We start from the raw sequence: 20,728 nt of genomic DNA, 5'->3' as shown, positions 1-20,728 counted from the left end.
TAGTGATTGCACTTGACTCTGTAACGAGTATAGCCCCCAGGGCTGGCACATAACTGCTGTTTAAGTCTGGGGCATCATCCCCTGTAACATTCACCCCCTCTTACAGACTGACTGGCAGCCGGGCTATGAGTCAGAGGGTGTGGGATCTTGTCCTGTTTTATCACTTGCCCTTCTCATGACCTTGGTCAAGTCTGTTAGTTCCTCCCGTCTCCAGGTTCATCCCCAGTGGAGGGCTGTTTCTTCCACTGATAGCTTAGGAATGATGAGTTCCTTAGAAAACAAGGCTCCATGTTCATATGACTTTTTCTCCGTTTGGCACGTGTCTTACATTGTTAGTGTGACTGTTATTCACAGGAAGTTTTTCATATGACCTGGGTTATTCAGAAATTCTCATCCATGCTTCTTTCAACTCGGCTTTTACACCTGTTGCTTGTCCCACTGTTCAAGTTAATAGACAAGAAAGGAGATGAGAGTGTTTCTGAAGACGTCCTATTGCTTCTCGCATCAGGCTGAAACACTTTGGGATTGTGGCTCCAAGAAAAATGATTGTGGTGGTAGTTTTCTGGTTGGGCCACCACACTGCATCAAAGACCAAAATACTGTCTTGGGAGTAGGGATGTTTATAGCATAACACTCACTCTTACGTATTTTATTTGTCATTTCTATATCTGCAAGCTCTATGGACAGCTTCCTCTCCTTCCTTCACATCTTACAGCACGTAGCAGCCCTTTGTCCCTGTGACAATTGAAGATTTTGCTAGCAAGCAATCCTATTTCACACTGGAGTCAGATTTCCAAAGGTCCCTTATTCATAAAAACCTCTATCTGTAGAAAGGAGATGGTTTCACCTATCAGAGTCCCTACTGTGAACATGCCAGAAGCACAGCAGTGCTCAGGAAGTTGAATGGTTGCTTGTCTGATTGACCTGTCCACTCACCTTCCTGAGGGCCATGGCCATGGTCACCTGTCTACTCCCAGTCCTTGATGGCCCTGAGAGGAGAATTTCAATATAGATATCACCCTTGCTCTGCTAGTATTGCATTAAAGCTGTATTTAGAAATTACATTAAACAGTGTTACTGTAAATAATGTCCTTAATGACTTCATCATTTCTGAAAGCAAGCAGCTTAGCTTGTGAGAGATTTACTTTCCACTTCCTTCGCTTCTTTACATACAACCTTTGTGTTGTGCAGAAGCACTCATGGTAGGAGGGGCACGTTTTAGCCCTGGTCTCTATGATCAAAATGGTCCTTCTCTTACTGTGGAGTGCAAGATACCAAAATCGGCTTTTAAATGTCCCCTGAAATAAACATCCCTGCCCTAGAAGTGACACCGGTTTTCTTCTGGGGGCTCCAACCCCTGGTTTAGCCTCAGAGCCTGCCTCCCCTCCGAGCACTCTCAGCCGCCTGCCTCCCACACCCTCCCCAATCCGGGATAATTAGTGCTTTCCCAGAGCTGCTGATTTGTTGGTCCACAATAGTGATTTATAAATAGCCCACAGAGAAGAATACTGAACAATTAGGACTTCTGCCTTGGTCTGTTCTGCAGGCAGTGTTTTTGTAACATGATGTGAGCTTGGAGAGACAGGAACTGTTGGAGGGAAGAGAGTTTTCTACAGCTTCTGCTCAAATCTCTTGCCTTCCTGCCCAGTGGGGACCATAACCATAGGCTAGGAGGATGAGGGTTTATAAACTGTATTTCGTGAACAAGCAGAGTCATGGTGTTAGCATTTAAAACTTCTCAGAATCATACTGCTGAAATGGGAAGAGCCATTAGAGGTCTTATTTCCCTGGAAATATGCTGAGACCTAGAAAAGTTGGGCATTTGCACCAAGTCATTCTTCAGTTTTCTTGTGCTGTTGTTTGGGGCAGTTAAAATCCTCAGGCCCGATAGCAATTTTAGCTAAGGCATGGATAGATAGAGAATTCTACCTTTTCTCTTATTGGTTTTACTTTTACAGCTTGTGTTTATTTATAGTTTAAGAATAATCTTGGCTGGATGACTATTTTTTCCCCAAATTATTTCAAACCAAACTACTTTCCCATACACTAAGGGCAGCCATAATCTCCATGTGCCTCCTGTTGTTGAGTTTACATGCTAGGAAGAAACAAAGAATAGTGTCCCATCTTTGTGACTGGGACTCAGCACCTTTACGGAAGCACAAGTTTGGCTTCCTCGCAGCTTCCTGGGGCAGCACTGCAGGCTCAGGCAGGGCTCTCTTTCCCCATTCTGCAGGCTTTGTGCCCATCTGCTCCCTGGGACTGTCTCAGATCGGCCGTATGAACCTCGGGATGGACGCCAGTACCTTCAAGTTTTATACCATGTGCGGCCTCCAAGAGGGCTTTGAGCCTTTTGCTGTCAACATGAACCGAGATGTTGCAATGTGGTTCAGCAAGCGCCTCCCGACGTTTGTCAACGTGCCAAAGGATCATCCCCATATAGAGGTAATGTTACACATCGTGGGCAGCCCTGGCAGGACAGGTGGGCCAAGGCACTAAGCCCCTGCTAATGCTCTGGTTACAGGGCAGCTGCTTACCTAAGTCCATGTCCTGGCTGCCTACCAGCCCTCTGCTGGCTGGCCCTGAGAGCTGCAGCTGCAGATGCCTTCATTGGGGCAGCTCAGTGGCCTCATACAAATGGCAGCCACTTGGCAGATCAGTCTCCAAGCTTTTGGGCTGCTGTGTTTTCTCTAGACATTTTTATACTGCTATTGTCATAGCAATATAGTATTCATAGACCTTAATGCCATTTTCTTAAAAATGTTCAGTACCTATATTTAAGATGTCCTGGACATGATTCTTCTATGCTCATAAACTGGTGTCCTTTAGGCCATATTTAATTTCTACCGAACCATTTCCAGCATCTTAAGCTGAAGCATAGTAGTTTATTATGATGCTCTCATCTGGTAGGGAGAGCTGAGTGGAGCCAAAGATTTGGGCTCCCCTGGTTTGGATTTTGATTCAACATCTACTTGCCTACCATGGTTTTTTCAGAAGATAGAGGGTGGGGCAGTGATGGAAAGTCAGACGGGTCAGCTCACTGAAGCATTAGACTCAGTGGTTTGCTTCTACCTGCCTGTAAGTTCCCTTAACTCACCTTACAATCTAAATTCATCAAGCACCAACTCTTAACACCCCACTTTTCCTCACAGTCTTATGCAGTGGAGAATTTTATTTCTCAGATTCCTACCGGACCATCGCTTTAGGAAGGTGACGCACAAACCGATGGATTCTAGAGACCCTCCACTAAGAAAAAAATCTACAAATCACACAAAAATACTTAAGCATACTCGTGGACCCCAGGATTAAACTAGTCTCTAGAATGACGAGGGAAATGCTGGATCATGATAACATGATTATAAGTCCCATTTTACTGTCTGTTCCCTGCTCCCCATCCCCCACACTCACACATTGTTAAAAATCCACTTTTGATCTTTCCTCCTCCAAACTCTTTCCCTGCAATGCTGGTGCCCTGGTGCTAGGAATTCCCCACATTTAGAGAGGCTTCAGGGGGCCTCGGCACTCAGGCTGTGGCTGTGGCTGTGGCTGTGGCAGTGGCAGAGCTGGGAAATGCACTGACAAGAGACAGGACTCTCCGAGGGAGCTGTGATTTCTCTTCTTGAGATTTGGGCTTTCCAGGACCCTCTCACTATGATATGCCCAGGCCCGTTGACAAGGAAGTCTTTGGGAAGATTTTCTTTAGCCACTTCCCCCCTAGCCTGAAAGGTCAGCCTCAGTGGACACCATGCCGCATTATCCAGATACTGTGCCCCTGTCTTGCACCTGTTCTCCATCCTTGACCTTGCAGAAAACCCAGTGGGGGTGTTTTTAAATCTCTGATTTCTCCAACCAGAAGAAGATCCATTATTTTCTATAGGGCAGGGTACAAGTAACATTGAGAGTAATGGTTTGGTAATCATTTGAGACAACTTTCATAGTTTTCAGAGAGTATTGACCTATGTTATAGCAATGACGGAAGGAGGGACAGGGTGGAGTCACGCTCTTGGGTGTGTCTGGTAAAGGACCTATGGTGTTTCTAGGTCATGAGGATTGACAGCACCATGGACAGCCCCCCATGCCTCAAGGTGACACACAAGACATTTGGTACCCAGAATAGCAATGCCAGCATGATCTACTGCCGCCTGAGCATGCCCGTGGAGTGCCACTCCTCCTTCAGCCACAGCCCCTGTCTGGATGGTGACGCTTTCCAGAAGAGGTGAGGGCGAGACCTCCAGCTCTCTCAGAGGTGCTCATTGTGTCTGTTGTGAAGTTGGCTTTCCATCTGTCTGTTTCTCACTCTACCTCAACACAACTAGACCTCCGTGGGTAGGGGTCTCTCCGCTTTCGGTCAGGTAAAGAAAAGAGGACTTGTGTGTGTACCCATGGGCATATAAGTGCATGTCTGTGCACACACAAGCAATGCAGAATTAAGGGACTGATCAAGCTACACAGGGTTGCATATAGTGGAAAAGTTTCTGTTCTTCTTGAGCCCTCTGAGTCCCTGGCCTCCTTGTAACCTAAAGGACTCTATTTTCAGAGTAAAAAAAAGAGAGGGTGCAGTTGTTGATGCCTTTGTTTGAAGTTAGAAACTTCTGGAGGAAAATACTGTTGCCTTTGTGTAACCATGGCCAATGTCCAACCTAGACACTGGGTGACTCATGAGTAATGTGACTTCTTCCTTCCTGATAAGGAAGATATTCCTTACTATGTTTCTTTTTTTAATGTCTATTTTTAATCGTTGATGTGTGTCTGCCTGTTTGGAGCTGTCTCATCCAGGTTTCCTCTAGAATTCCACTGTCTACCAAGCTTTAAACAGGCACAGCTACTGGGGAGAACAGAATGTATTCAAAGGTATCCCTAATAATGTATTAGAATCTTTTCAATATTCCCACCCCCACCTCCTGGGCTGAGGGACAAGAGTTGGAAGCCACAGCCTTGACTGGTGGTAGCACGTTACAAATGAACAAGCCCAAAAACAGTTGGGAGCATTCATGTATAGAAAATAGTTTCCTAAACTAGCCTTCATCATTAAAGGTAGATCAATTGCCTGTCAGCATCATGGAATTCTCTCTACAGCTGAATAACTAAAACATGGATTATCTTCCCTCCAGGAAGCAGATGCAAGAAATACTCTCTCAAACAACAACAGTAAGTAAATGTGCTCAATTATGATTTTAATTATTTGAGTCTTTGCTGTGCCTGGTAATATGCCCCTTACAGCAAAGATCTGTCTAGAGATCCTCCATAATTGCCAATTACTCTGTCTTTTAATATTCATCTTGATGCTTCCAAAACACATCTATGGCATTGCTCAGATGGGGGAAGAGAAGATAGTTATTGAGTGCACAGGGGAAGCTCTACCTGGAGCATCTAATTGGGCATCATTGCATACTTCTTGCCCATTTACCGCCAGGGACCCAGCACTGCTGTCTAATTGAAATGAATATCAGTTGGGGGGTCTTACCTTAATCCTTTTGTTTGCTCTTTTATGTAAACTCCTATGAATCAACTTGCCCATCTCTTAGAACAATGCTGAATAATGTTGTAAACAGTTAAGAGAAAAGGAGCCAGAGAACCAGCCCAGAAAATAAAGGCTGCTTTTGGTCCCCTTTCTATAGCTAAACAGTAGTTAGAAAGCAGGCCTTCTTCACTGCTTTCTTTCTCTCACTCTTATTTTCTTTTAGCACCTGACCTCCCCCCCAAAAAAAAAATGTTTTCTGGAAGAAATGCACATCATCCCTTATCCTACTGTCTCAAGCTCATAGGTTAACTGCCATCAGGAGTAGGATTCTTGCTGCCTTGGTCACAGATGTAGAATGTGCAGGAAACTGTGCCAGGTGCACTGCATCGCCTTCCCACTCAATTCACACAGCGGCCCCGTGGGATGGACACTGTTATGTACCCTGAGACACAGAGTATACCAATGACTTGTCCCAGGTCACGTGATCAATAGCTGCCACTGCCAAGATCCAAGCCCAGGTTCCATGGGCTGATCCTTTTATCTTCTAGTTAAAAGATGTGACAGACAACAAATAGAAGTAACTTCATTAAGAATAAATGTGCTTTGTTTCATAAAGAGCATGATGAAGCAATCACCTTAAAGCTTTCGCTATTTCTGTAACATAGGGATACACTTCACAAATTGTTATGGGATCCACCAAGAACTGGTGTAATTCTCCACACTGTGTCAATGAGCCCGATGACAACAATAGGAGCTTTTTGCACAGCATCTTTTTCAAGATTTTCAAAAGATATCCCAGACTTCCCTGCAGAAGTGGAACACACAGTAGGAGTTCTCTAAGCCTCAGCTGTTCCCCTTCTCAGGGCAAACACAGTTAGGCCAGAGAGGGTTAGGGTTCTGTGCTGGCCATTCGGAGCAGCTTCCACTTATTTCCTCAGCAGCCTCTCCTGAGCAGAGGATGGTAGACAATGTATTTGATTCTCTAGTTGCTAAATCACAACAGAAAATAGAAAAATAAGGAAGCCAAACTGTCTAGTCAGCCCTACTTCCAAGTCTATAATGCAGTGCAGTACACCCATGGAACCATGTGCATTTTTTAAGAAAAAAGGGCCAAGGGGGCTACTGCTTTATTTCTGCCTCTTGAGCATGCCTTCCCCCTAACTGGGGGCCACTCACTCACCTGTGGTCTCTCTCCAGCAGTGCTACTATGCAATCCGCATCTTTGCTGGACAGGACCCATCCTGTGTCTGGGTCGGATGGGTGACTCCTGACTATCACTTATACAGTGAAAAGTTTGACCTGAATAAAAACTGTACAGTGACTGTTACTCTGGGGGATGAAAGAGGCCGGGTCCATGAAAGGTAAGGGGTCTCCTCACTTCCTCCCCCTAGCAGTCTCTTTCCCTCTAACCCCCACACCTCGAAAGAAGGAAACATCCAGCATCTATCAATGTTAAAAAGGGAAAATGAAGCACAGGCTTAAAATTCTTAAGTAAAAGGGTGGGTGTGGGTACTATGAGGGAAGATATGTTATTAGAGAAAACAGTGGGTAGTTTCATCGCGTATATATAACATGACCCAAGGATGGGAAATGCAAATGGACAGTTGGGAGCTCTGGGCTTTGTTTCAGACTCTTCTCCATGATTTCTGGGCAAGTCTCTATTTCTACAACATCAGAACAACAAGGTAGAGAAGAATCCCCAGGTGCCTGAGAGAACTCACTTCAAAAGAAATAAAATAATGTACTGCATCACATCTCAACGGATCAAGTTAGGACTCCTGATCCCGAGAGTCTGCCATGGTTGAAAGCACCAAGAACACAAAAAAGATATTGCAAATTCATCCATAATAACCACTGGATAGAAATTAGGGATCTTTAGGGAGAAAACATTTTAGGCACACCCAATCCACTGGCACTGCCACCAGAGGAAAAAATCCTTGACTGGTTATGGCCCAGAGGGGCCCCAGGCGACTGTGTCTTGTTCCCCCTGAGACCAACCTGACCTATTTTTCAAGTCTTCCTAGGCCCAGGCCTGACATCCTAAAGAATGTGGCTCTGAGTCTCCAAGTGTCTTAATGATTTGTTTTATTTGTTTGTTTATTTATTTTTTGCCCTGACACTGGGCTGGGACTCTGAACACAGAATTTTGTTCCTGCCTCTTATACCAACTGCCTATACGAGTCTGCTTGTGGGAGTCACCCAGTTTGTGCCTCCATTTCCATCTCTGCACCACCATCCCCGCTCTCTAGTTCAGAAGAGTGGGTTGACGTTTAGCTGGGGACCAGTTCCCCATATGTTAGGCTCTGTGACCAAAGTAACCTGAAAGATTATCACATCCCTAAACTGAGTGATTTGTGCCTGAGGAGACTGGGTTGAAGCTGAATAAATTCATTTAGGAAAAAGTGTTATTAGGGGCAGACTGGCAAGCCAGGGGCAGTTCATCCCTGAGTCCTGCTTGCAAACTGCCCCAGTCCCAACTCTGTGCCTTTTATCTTTTTGGCCCCTAGTGTAAAACGCAGCAACTGCTACATGGTTTGGGGTGGGGACATCGTGGCTACTTCCCAACGGTCAAGTCGCAGCAACGTGGACCTGGAGATCGGCTGCCTCGTGGATCTGGCAATGGGCATGTTGTCCTTCTCAGCCAATGGGAGAGAACTTGGCACCTGTTACCAGGTAGAGACAGCTTCTGGGGCTGAGACAGCAATGTCCCCATCTTACCTCCCTGCCCCTCATTATCCCCATACTCAGCACCCGCATTGTGGAGTGTGCAGGTGATGAGCCCACGTGGCCCATAAGACATCTTGGGGGGAAAAAGAGCAAAGTGGTTTTATTTTGTCCGGAGAGGAGAAAAAATGGGGATGGGGGATGAATGTCATATTTATTAGTTGATCAGATATGCTGGTCATCTTTCTAGAAGATAAGAATGTGTTTCTTTGTGATGGGCTCCAAGAGGTTGTTTATTCCATAAATATTTCTTGTACAACTTTTATGTTACTTGTAACATACAAGATGTAAAGTTTAAGAGGTGAACAGAGATACTCCTTGCTTCAAGAAACTTCTATGATCAAATATAGACCCCCCATGCAAACTGATTAATTTGTCAGGGAGTATTCCCTTTGAAAAAAGTGAGTCTCATCCCCTATGGATTCCTTACAGGATCCTTTTAAAATGCATGTCTATAAAGAACATGTTTTCTATTACATTGAATGTGAACTCTGATAGAACTGCTCAGGAAAACCATCGGTTGAATACGGGTAGGTTTACTTGTCATTAAGCCCAAGAAACCTGTAGTCAATAATATTGTAATAACTGTATGGTGCAGGTGGGTACTGGAAATATTGGGGGAACACTTTGTAAGGGATATGATTATCTAACCACAGTGCTGTGCACCTAAAACTAATACAAAATCATATTAAATATAAACTATAATTGAAAAATAAGGTTTTTTAAATAGACAAAAAATAAAGATATGGACAAAAATAAAATTACAAGGTAATGGGGGAAAAGCACAAGAAGCCTGATTTCCTTTAAGCAGGGTTTTCATCCCCGATGGCCCTGTGAGCTTGGAAATGCCACATATTATATCCTCTTTTTGAAGTTTCATGATGAACATTGACTTTAAGAAATACTTTAGAAAGAAACCTGTCTAACCAAGCATTTCTCATTCTGTTTTACCAAGAAGAGCTCTTTTTTTTTTTTCTTTAACTTGTCATAGTATTCTCTAAGCCTCAAGTTCTACAGAGCACAACTGGGAAAGGCTAAGAGAAGGAGTCAAATGTCTGTATTAAACCTTCTTGACATTCCAGGGGTAGAATGAAGAGTTCCGTGTGTGTGGGCAGAGAGTGTTATTTGACTTCAGAGAAGGAAAAACTCACCTCCATCCAGAGTGGTCAGGAAAGGGTTTATTATGGAGAAACTTTGATTTTGAAGCCAAAAAAAAAAAATTTTTTTCTTGTGAGAGGGGAATGTACTAGGTTGAAAGAATGGCACAAGAAGCATTATGGAGATAGGAAAGCATAAGGTATTTCTGAAGAACAATGGACAGACTGGTATGGAGCTTTATGGTTAGTGGTTGAGAAATTCATTTAGAAAAGAGGAAGATATTGATTAGAAATGAGGGCCTCCTGAAGTGGCTAACCTAGGACAGTTACATTCCATGTTTAAGAAAGCTTAGCTAACTACACTGGTAAAAAGCCTCCTACTGCCATGTAAATGAATAAAACCCTGGATTCCAGAATCAGCCCAGGTTATAGACTCCAGGCTGAAAAGCCCCTTGGCAGCTGTTTTTCTGGCGTGTGGTTGAAGAGATGTCATCTAGAGAGGAGAGAAAGAGTAGCCTCCTCAAATCTGAAGTGATTGGTGACTAAGAACAGGTGGACCCATCCTTTTGGGGGGTGTGGGGACAGCCTGATGGCACAGGGGCAGCTGCCTCCTCTCTGGTACCTCCTACAGCGCATGAGACTGTGACCCCCTTCTGTTCCTGGAAGAAAGTAGAATCATCAACCTGCACAGCAGGCTGGGTCCAGCAGTTGGGGCCCAGTGAGGCTATTCTTCTAGTACATTCTTATGATTCCACCCTCCCCCCAAGTCCTTTGAGAAAAATGTGTATATACATTACGTACTCTGTCCTTCAGAATCCATTAGCTTTTTCCCATTAACTTTTGAAATGAGTTTGACTATAGGTTCCTCCCTGAGGTGCAGAGAGCTCTAAAGCATCTAATAGCATTTAAGGCTAGTTGGGCTTCAGAGGTCCCTAAATAAATAAATAACCCACGGCACACGAAGCAGCAATGACTAGCCTTCCTCAAGGAAGAGCCATGATGTTGAGATGTTGTAACAAAGAGCGAGACACTGGCCGTTTTTAATCCCATCTTTTACACTAGTTCCTGGGTGACATCAGGGTGGGCACTGGTCTTCTCTGAGCTATGTGTTGGCACCTCCACCTACCCCTGGGACTCCTGCCTCTCCCTGACATATATGAATCCTGATTTCTCACTCAGTGGTCGCAGTCCTGCCTCCCACCCTGAGGAATGCTGCTGTGAGTGGGGAGAGAGCCCCGGCTCTGCACAGGGTCCCTAGGGAGGCTCACACCCAGCCAGCCCCCCCTCACACTGCAAGCGAGACGCTAACATGTCTGGCCGTGCATCTGGTCCCCCTGGCAGTGAGATCATTGTTATTCTGAAGCTGTAGCCATTTTCATTTTTCAATTATCTTGAGAGGAACAGGGCAGCAGTATTTATACAGTGGTTTTCTATTTGGAAAGGACCAGTAACCAAAATAATGAGAGAAGGATTCTTTCAAACAGTATTTTTAGAGCTCCCTGTTAAACACTGCTAGGTAATTTGAAAACCTTTTTCTATCCCATTTAATGTAATCATGGGAGAGATGAGAAGTAAAATTTATGTTCAAGAGATACTATTCCTCGGTTACTGACACCCCAGCCATACTGGTCTGAGAACTGACCCAGACTGATGACAGGAGTTAGCTTCCAGTTCAGGGCAGTCCCTATGCCATGGTCTTCACAGAGAATTGGAAATAGAACGCCTGTCACTGCACGGGCAAAACAGATCAGCCAGTGATGAAAGGTACCTTAAACACAAAGGGAAAAATGTCAGTGGTCCTCGAAGGCAGATCCAAATCTGGGCTCACTGTCCATTCCATTCAAATGTAAGTTCCTCATTTGGAGTGTAAGACCCTTGAGGGCACAGGCCATGCCTCATGTTCATTGCCAGGTCCCCTGTACATAAAACAGTACCTGGCACCTAGCGAGTGCATGCTAAATATTTGTTGTCAAACTGCCCAACCAAGCTGGAAAACCACTTTGTTAGTTGTTTAATTGTTGCCTAGTAAGTTACCACAAAATTAGCTTTAAACACACATTTACTATTTCATAGTTCTGTAGGTTTGACTGGGTTTTCCACTCGGGTTCTTACAAGGCCAAAGTCAAAGTGTCAACAAGGCTGAGCTGACTCTACCTGGAAGTTCTAGGAGGAATCCACTCCAAGTTCATTTGCGTTGTGGGCAGGGCCCAGTTGTGGTTGTAGGCTGGGGTTCTGAGGTCCCTGTGTCCTTGCTGGCTGTTAGTCGGGGCCACTTTCTTCTCCCAGAGGTGCCCACATTCCTTCTCATGTGGCCCCTTCCTTCTTCAAGGCCCCAAGGACATGTCAGGTTCTGGTCAAGCTTCCAGTCTCTCTGACTTTGCCTTCTACCTGGTTTCAAAGGGCTCATGTGACTAGATCAGTCCCACAATGATAATCTTTCTCTAGGTTAACTGGTTAGTAGCCTTACTTGTCTCTGCAGAATCCCCCCTGCCATGTGACAAACACCATCACAGAAGCAACCACAGGGGTCATGAAAGTTAGCTAGGATTCTGCTTACCACACCCCCAGTTGCCACTTTTATCTTCTGTACATCCATCACAAGCCCACTCTGTGTTACAGTCTTATTTCAGTAACTGAGGAAAATATTCATTGTTCTTTGTGGCAGCAGTGTACTCTGCAGGGCAGAAATCAACCTGTCCCAGGGCATGCTGAAGGTTTTCAGAGAACTTCCTTTCTGCAGGGGGGTGTGAGGATGGCCCTGGCATTTGGCTGTGTGGTTTATGAAGTTTACAGGCATCAGTTTGCAAGGTGGCATCCATAACTCCCATTATCCCCTAACTGAGTCTGTTGGAAGAGCTACAAGAATTCCCTCATGTTTGAATTTTCTTAAAGGCAAAGAATTTTGGTTGGTGGAATTCAGAATTCCATTTCTTCAAGGTCTCATCAAAGCGAGCAAATGCTAAGTGGAACCCCAACATCATAAGTGAATCCATGTGGCTCTCCTAAGTGACAACTAAACGACAGTCAGTGAATCCATGTCATTTAATGCAAGAACTACAATCACAGAGAGAAGTCCAGGAGGACCAAGTGGAGGGAGAGATTTGGAGAGAGGAGGCAGCTCTGGAGGCAGCCCCTTCCTCTTACTCCAGGGAAGCGCCTCACAGCCCTGCCTGCAAAGCAGCAGTTCTTGAGTGAGGGTGCTCTTCTCGTCAAGGGACATTTGGCAACCTCAGAAGGCACTTTCAGTTACCATGACTGTGATAGGGTGGGAAGTGCTACTGACATCTAGTCAACAGACACCAGGGATGCCAAAAATACCCTACAATGTATAAGACAGCCCCGGCAACAAAGACTTTCCCAGCCCAAACTGTCAGTTGTCCCAAGGTTGAGAAACCTGCTGTAGGAGCCTCCCTGGGTTGCTGGACCAATGGCCGTTTGCCCTCTGAAATTACCATAGTACCTTCTCTGGGCAGATATCTCTGTGCTCTGTGATGAGCCACAACATCTAATTGTTCAGTGACCAAGAGCAGGCATTGCCTTTGGTGGCAAGTTAGTAGCCTTATGACCATCCTCCTGAGCTCTGGAGAAAGCTGATGGAGAGAGAAAATGAAAGGACATGAGATATGTTAGTCCCAGTAGAGAGAGTCAGAGAGTGTTTAAGGTAGGAAGCAGAGACGGTAATTACCAACAGGTACCAGATCTCTGAGAATTTCTGAGCCAGGGTCAAATGACCTGGCAGTGAATAATCCTCTTCCAGCTGAAGTTAGAATGTGGGTGGTGATTAAAACACCCAGTGACTTAGCCATCCATGATTTGATAGTTCTTCACTAACCTCCCAGTTTGTTTTGGTTTCCAGGTGGAGCCCAACACCAAAGTGTTTCCAGCAGTCTTCCTGCAGCCCACAAGCACTTCTCTGTTTCAATTTGAACTTGGAAAGCTGAAGGTAATTATCTGTCCCCTCATAGAATGGCTATGACAAGAGAAGGCACATTGACCATGAAGCCTGTGTCACTTCTTGCTTCTCATACTCCCTTCTCATTCTCTCCTTCTCCCACTTCTACTGGGTGCTGAAAGAATTAAAACCCATGTAACGCATCACCTAGGTCACAACTAATGCTGGTAAAGCCCTTAGAGGCCCCTGGATATGTTTGTTTCTCTTTAATTTATACACACCCTGTTGGTCACTGTGGGCCAGCCACTGAGAATCTCTGTTGCACGTATGTTCTCTCCCATGCCTCTCCGCCTCGCCCAGAATGCGATGCCCCTGTCGGCAGCCATATTTAAGAGTGAAGAGAAGAACCCAGTCCCGCAGTGTCCGCCTCGGCTTGATGTGCAAACCATCCAGCCCGTGCTCTGGAGCCGCATGCCCAGCAGCTTCCTGAAGGTGGAGACAGAGCGGGTGAGCGAGCGCCACGGCTGGGTGGTGCAGTGCCTGGAGCCCCTGCAGATGATGGCGCTCCACATCCCGGAAGAGAACAGGTAATGGAGGGTCCCGCAGATGACGGGCAGGCCTGGGAGGTGGTGAGGCAGGGCCAGCACAGAAGGGAAGGAGGGGCACCCTCAGCGGCCCAGGGCCCTTCTCAGTCCCAAGATGACTTTTCATTTCCCCAAAGCCTCAGTTTCTCTTCTTTCCCTTCTCAGCTTTTGTGATTCACTCAGAAATAGCAGGATATTCACCATGCTGTGCCTACCACAGGGCCTTCACTGTAGCTCCCAGTGCCTGTGTTCAGGGACATTTCCATGCACTTAATTAAAAATCTTAGCATGACTCTGGAATATATGTTTATTGATGGCAAGGAGGAGGAGAGTTAGGTATGCCTAGCTTGCTTAGAAAATGAAAAAATCAGGCTTCTGGCCTCGTCTCATTAAGAGGTGCTCTTGGTTGATGGCCAGGGTTCAATCCCAACACTGTCACTTTCTGGCTGTGAGGCCTCCATTTAGTTACTCACATCCTCCAGGCCTCAGTCTCCTCAGGATACAGTGAGATAAAAGTCCACCCAGTGGAGGACTGGGAGGTAAAAAATACAGTATAGTTTCTGTGCATAGTAAGAATTAAATAAATTGTATTTTGTGGATATTATTAGCCCTTGATCTCTTGGACTAAAAAATTAATTAGGAGAGAAGGTAGAGGTATTTGACACCTGCCTAGCTACCAGTTGGGTGTTCCATTGGGTCATGGGCAGCCGCAGGACAGGTTAGTATAGGGAAGGAGCAGAAAAGACCAGCAGTCCACCCATGTATGCCTGTTGTGAAGGATCCTCAGATCTTCGGTGAGGAGCAAAACAAAGTAGAAAATCTAAGCAAAGATCAGAGCCCACGCCCTGGACCCCCACAAACGAGGGAACGGCACAGAGGCAAACATACCTCTAAGGTTGGGAAGGAGAAAGCAAACTATTTTGGCAGCTCATCTCCAGCTGGAAAGTGTCTCCCCTCTGGACAAGAGTGCAGTAGGTTTGTTTTCGAGGGAGGGAAAGCCCCGTGGATGATGACAGATTGGAGATTATACAGATGATGTAGATGGTAGATTGATGGAGGGCTTAGGCTGCATCTTACATCAGGAACCTAGGGATCCCCTTGAGCCTACAAGTAAGAGGACCAAGTCACCTTTGACTTGTACCTGAATATTTTTCAGTGCTGATATTTTGGGGTTTTTCCCTAATAAGGAAGTGTTTAATATTTAGTAAGCAGATGTCCTTTCTAGGTATTACAGACTTTGGAGACCCTTGTAGTTAGAAATGGTGAATTATCAGGAACAGGGTATGAACCAGAACTGGGAGACAGACGATGACCTCTAGGAGAAAGTGTGGCAGAGACGCCTTCATCCTTCTACCTGCTCTGCCTTCCTCAGGTTGGATGAAGTCCCTGGGGATTCAGAGAGCAAGAACTCTGCGATATTCTGGCACACTTTTCTCCCTGTGGAGTGGTTGATTGCTTGTCTCATTCTCAGGTGTGTGGATATCCTGGAGCTCTGTGAGCAGGAGGACCTGCTGCAGTTCCATTACCACACGCTGAGACTCTACAGCGCCGTGTGTGCCCTGGGAAACAGCCGAGTAGCCTATGCCCTGTGCAGCCACGTTGACCTTTCCCAGCTCTTCTACGCCATTGATAACAAGTACCTCCCCGGCCTCCTTCGGTCTGGCTTCTATGACCTGCTCATCAGCATCCATCTGGCCAACGCTAAGGAGAGAAAGCTGATGATGAAGAATGAGTACATCATCCCCATTACCAGCACCACCAGGAAAATCCGCCTGTACCCAGATGGGTCAAAAAAGCATGGGCTGCCTGGGGTGGGCCTGAGAACTTGCCTCAAGCCGGGCTTCCAGTTCTCCACCCCTTGCTTTGTCATGACCAGTGAGGAGCACCAGAAGCAGAGCCCCGAGATTCCCTTGGAGATTCTCAAGACGAAGGCGCTGAGCATGCTGAGAGAGGCTGTGGAGTGCAGTGGAGCTCACATCCGAGACCCTGTTGGGGGCTCTGTGGAGTTCCAGTTTGTGCCTGTGCTGAAGCTCATTGGAACCCTTCTGGTCATGGGGGTGTTTGATGATGATGACGTTCGGCAGATTCTCCTCCTGATTGATCAGTCTGTGTTTGGCGAGCAGAGTAGGGAGAGAGAAGAGGGAGCAGAGAAGGAGGAAGTGAGTCAGGTGGAGGAGAAGGCAGTGGAGGCTGGGGAAAAGGCCAGCAAGGAGGCTCCAGTCAAAGGCTTGTTACAGACCCGATTACCAGAGTCCGTCAAGCTCCAGGTAACTCAGGCATCAAAGTTCCTGCCCTTGGAGGGCTGGGGAGGGAGACAGTACAGCCCAGTGGTGTTGAGGCTGAAATTGTGATGCCAGCCTAAATCTGGAGGGTAACAGAGATGCTCAAAACACCCAATAGTCCTGCTCATTTCTGATATAGAATGTACTCCCTCCATCTCCCCAAGCCAAAGTGAAAATACCAACCCTTGCCAATAAGGCACATACTCTAGAATTGTTCTGGTACTAGTGATGGATTTGCCCTGACCTTGTCTCTTACCCTTTGGGGCTACAGGGCATATTTGAGAGATCCTGTCTAGACAGGGAGAGTAGCCTTCGACTATGGAGAAGACCAAAGGAATTGACACATGGGGGACCACACTTGTCACCAGCTCTCATTTGTATTCAGGCTCTGATCGCCAAGCTGTTGTGGACCTGTTACACTAGCAAATACTAGAAACCAGCAAATACTAAAGAAAATAGTCAGGGTAATTTAGAGCTCTCCCCTTGTCATCGCCTAGCAAACCTCATCATTTCCTAAGGCAAAGCTTTACCAGATGCAAGCTAGTGACAGTAGTGAACTGGTGACCACACCTTTTGTCTTCTGGTAGCAACTGAGGAAAGATAAATGAACTGAGTCTGGCTCGTGCTTCCCTGGATTTCACTTCCTCTCTGCCAGAGTCTTGGCTTTTTGATTTGTAAAATGTGGATGATAATATAGTAAAATATAGGATTAACTGTATTTTTATGAAATATAATATGAAGTTTTTTATCATAAAATGTATTATAATCAAGTAACCTAAAGATGAATCTGTCTTATCCAATGTGATGAGATTGGTAGGTCAGTCAAAATGTTAACTATAAAGGAGAAGCATAACAAATTATATATATATACTTTAGTTTTTTATTAAAATATATAAATGTGCTATTCTGACATAGGGCCAGGACCTTTCCCTTAATGTGAGTCTCTGGCTGGCACAGAGTCCTCTTGTGCATAGGTGGCACCTGTCACACACCATCCACAGTTGCCAGTTTGGGCGGACTGCATGCAGATTTAGAGATCATTGGGAAGCGGAGTGCTGAATGCATCTAGATTTTTGTAATTCCCCTTAGTTTTGTGTAGTTATCTAACTCACACCCAATTCTTAGCATTTTTGTAAAAACAAAACAACGTACCTTTTACAGACATCCCTTAGTCATTCAACTTAGTTTTCCTATTTCATTGGCTCATATAATTTTTAATTAACTGTTGTAATTACATCACAGGTGTGACTGGTATAAGCTTCAGATCCTAGTTCACCGGGCAGGAGCCCAGGCGTGCAGCCAGGCCAGAGCCCCCCCCACCACCACCACCCAGATGACCAAAGAGGCTCCGTTAGTCCCAGGGAGAGTTAAGTGGGGGTGGGTCAATAGAACTCTGTTCAGTAATATCAGGAACACCGAGATTCATGGAGATAAAGTATAGCAAGTGTCTGGCACCTGGCACAGTATCGGTAAAGTTAGTGCTCAGTAAGTTATGGTTATTGCATCTCTTATTAGTATAAGTTGTAATTGTGGTGAGATTGGTAACACTAGCAATCCTAAAGAACTAATCACAGAAAAATAGAACTTAGAAACAAAAACAATGAGAGAGCCAGAAGACGTCAGGAACGACCCAGGGCCCACTGTGCATTTCAATGCTGGTTGCTATGCTGAGCTTAGAGCCCGCTGGAAACACTCCTTTACAAATGTTTTCTCTCTCTCACTGCACAGACAGATGTACTCTGTGTTCAGTGAGCTTACTTCCATTGTTCTCCTGGCCCTAATGCTGAAGAGCTGGTCTCTGGATTCTGGCCAATTTGGAATCAATAGCTCTTTGCTTACTTACTAAGCAAACCCTGTAACCCTCCTGTAACCCTGGAGAGGTTACTTAGATCACCTACGTCTCAGTGTTACCGTGTATAAAATGGGGGTGCTAGGTACTTCCTCAGTTTCCATAAACCATTATTATATTAGCATATATATACACTTGTATTGCAGATGTGTGAGCTCCTCAGCTATTTCTGTGACTGTGAGCTGCAGCACCGAGTGGAAGCCATTGTGGCCTTTGGCGACATTTATGTCTCCAAGCTCCAGGCAAATCAGAAGTTCCGCTACAATGAGCTCATGCAGGCCCTGAACATGTCTGCAGCCCTAACTGCTCGGAAGACCAAGGAGTTCCGCTCACCTCCACAGGAGCAGGTGAGAACCCCTTTCTGAACCTCCGTCCCATTCCTAAGGAAGACCTTGAACCCTGTGGGAACAGGGCTCTTGGAACTTTTATGTGCCTGGCAGCCCCAAGAGCTGTGGGTGATTAAAAGACCAGCCCAACACCAGGAGACAGGCCTAGTGTGACAACTGAGACCTGCCAGTTACCTTTTGGGAGAGGAAAATAATCCTTCCAAAACTGCACAAAGGGCAGGGCTTCCTCCCTTCCCTCATGCCTGTGTCCTTATCACCAAGTCAAGGACCAGATTGCAGTTGGTATCAACTTGCATCCCAGCAAGGACCTACCACTTGAAAATTTCTGTTCAATCATTCTGGAAATCTGTCTCTCAGAGATCAACAAAATATGGTCAGCATTTGCCAGCTTATGAGAGCTGGGGCACCATCCTCATGGTCATAGCTTACGATCCTGGCTCCTACCCTTTCTTTCCCCATTCTGCTTCCTTCCCTCCTCTTCCCAGGGCCAGCCATCGCTTTAGCCTACTGAAGAATCATGTCATCAGAAAACTGTAACTCAAGAAATTCTTCCGAGATGTATTAAACCAGTGATTCTTGAGCAAACGTCAGAATCCCAAGCCTAAATAAAACCCAGCCCTGGCTGGTGTGGCTCAGTGGATTGAGTGCCACCCTGTGAACCAAGACTAAATAAAACCCAGATGGCTGGGGCACCTCTAGGGTCTCTAGTTTAGCGGGTCTAGCACAAGGCTCAAGCATTTGCATTTTTAGCAAGTTTGCAGGTAACATTGATGCTGCTGGTCTAGAACTGAAAAGGAAAAAGGGGTACTAACTCCTGTCAAACTCTGCTATCCCATCTGCCACCACTCCCTGAGTATTCATTTCTAGAAGGAATCTACCCATAAAACTCTCTAAATAAGAATTTAATATCTACAAAGGACATGGAAGATTTAGGTCAACTTTAGGGGAAAGAAATGCAAAATCCCTTGGAAAATGGAATGTATAAGAATTAAAATTTTAAAATAGTGATATGATAGATTACTTCATCCTTCTATAACCTTGAAGGAAAGAGTAGGTTTTCAGCCCTATATCCACATGATACTCAGAGAGATGAAAAAGCCACACTTGGGGATGTAACTACATACAAGAGTAGCTAAAACTAAGGTTATTAGTCCCATGATTATTGGCAAATTAGCCAAACATAGTCAGCAAGCCTTTAATTTTCAAAAAGGCTTCATTAAAGGGTATGACCTCCAGTAGAAAATTCAGCTCACCACCCTTTTATCTTATGCCCTTTTGGATTTACACCCTGCGGGCTGGTGGGCCACTGCTCCTTACATGTTCCACAGAAGGGAAGACCTGTCAGTAAAGATATTAATTTCCGAATTCTGGAACCAGATCTTCAGATCTTATTTTTATTTAATAAACAGCCTATCAGTATATGTTGTTGACATAACTATCATAATTTAACATTATAGAACAACCACAAAAGTTACTTTTCCAACCTGTTCTATAAATATTATTGTATTACAAACTACACGGCTACCTACTTCCAAAAAATTGTTTGCCATAATCTAACAATATTAAATAAGGTTCGTGGTTTAATAAAAGAGGTTGTCGATTTTTTTCACCCAGAAACCTAAACAGAAGGAGGAAAAAAAAAGGCTTTCTGTTGTCTGAGGTGCTCTGCCCGAGGCAGGGAATGGACAAGATGACCTCTAGTCACCGCTGCAGCTCCTGCAGGTGTCCTGGCCTGGAGGCTGGGTCTGCGGGCAACTCAGACACCTGGGAATCTGAGTGGGAAATGAGTGGCAGCTTTATTTCTACCAACTTTTTATTAATCTCTGATAGTGTATTTTAATTATTAAGGTAGGCAGCAAAGCGAAGGCTGGACTTTATCACCAACATAAATTGCATATTTTTCCATTTCATACTGCAGTGGTTTTAATGCCTTGAAATATCACTCACACTCATCACGTACTTCAGGATCACAGCAGCTATAAGGCTTGCCCCCGGATGCTTTTGTCTAATAAGTGTATGTGCTACAATATCACAAATTCGTTTTTTATGATCTTAATAATTAGATTTCAATATAATGGCTTCTCTTTGTAGCCTTATACATTTTATTTTATGTGTTTATTAATCTGAGAAGAATCTGTGGGTTTCCCTGGACGGTCAGAGTGGTCCGTGGCGCAGAGTTAACAATCCCTGAGACAAACCTACAATGCAAAAGATGATAGACTGACGGCAGAACATAAAGCCTACATCTCAAAAAAAAGCACATAAACGAAAGCTCACTAAACACTAGAAAATATATTTCGAATATATGTTATGAGAGTTAATAGTCCAGAGATGTGCAAAGTGCTTGTTAATTTTTTTATTATTTTTTCAATTAATTTTTAAAACAGTAATTACCCCACAGAAAAATGGAAGAATGTGGATGGTATATTCATAAGATATGAAGAAAAATGGCCCTTATATGTGGAAAAACAAAGTTCAGCCTCACCAACTAAATG

At 45.0% G+C, this 20,728-nt stretch overlaps 1 protein-coding gene across 1 annotated transcript in view; it reads left to right on the top strand.

Moving 5' to 3' along the window:
• The window catches only part of RYR3 (ryanodine receptor 3), a 504,534-nt gene that overhangs the window by 321,372 nt on the left and 162,434 nt on the right, over positions 1-20,728 (top strand). The window contains exons 29-37 of the mRNA XM_045822230.1: positions 2,234-2,442; positions 4,038-4,213; positions 5,109-5,145; positions 6,656-6,819; positions 7,966-8,131; positions 13,136-13,222; positions 13,532-13,758; positions 15,227-16,022; positions 18,033-18,233. Of these exons, the coding sequence (XP_045678186.1) occupies positions 2,234-2,442; positions 4,038-4,213; positions 5,109-5,145; positions 6,656-6,819; positions 7,966-8,131; positions 13,136-13,222; positions 13,532-13,758; positions 15,227-16,022; positions 18,033-18,233 (2,063 nt within the window). The remainder of the gene's footprint in view (positions 1-2,233; positions 2,443-4,037; positions 4,214-5,108; positions 5,146-6,655; positions 6,820-7,965; positions 8,132-13,135; positions 13,223-13,531; positions 13,759-15,226; positions 16,023-18,032; positions 18,234-20,728) is intronic.

Source organism: Phyllostomus hastatus, unplaced genomic scaffold, assembly GCF_019186645.2.
Source record: "Phyllostomus hastatus isolate PE091 unplaced genomic scaffold, TTU_PhHast_1.1 phas_scaffold_501, whole genome shotgun sequence".
In the NCBI taxonomy this organism is placed as follows: domain Eukaryota; kingdom Metazoa; phylum Chordata; class Mammalia; order Chiroptera; family Phyllostomidae; genus Phyllostomus; species Phyllostomus hastatus.
Note: the sequence above shows the minus strand (reverse complement) of the source record. Positions and strands in the feature narration are given on the sequence as shown.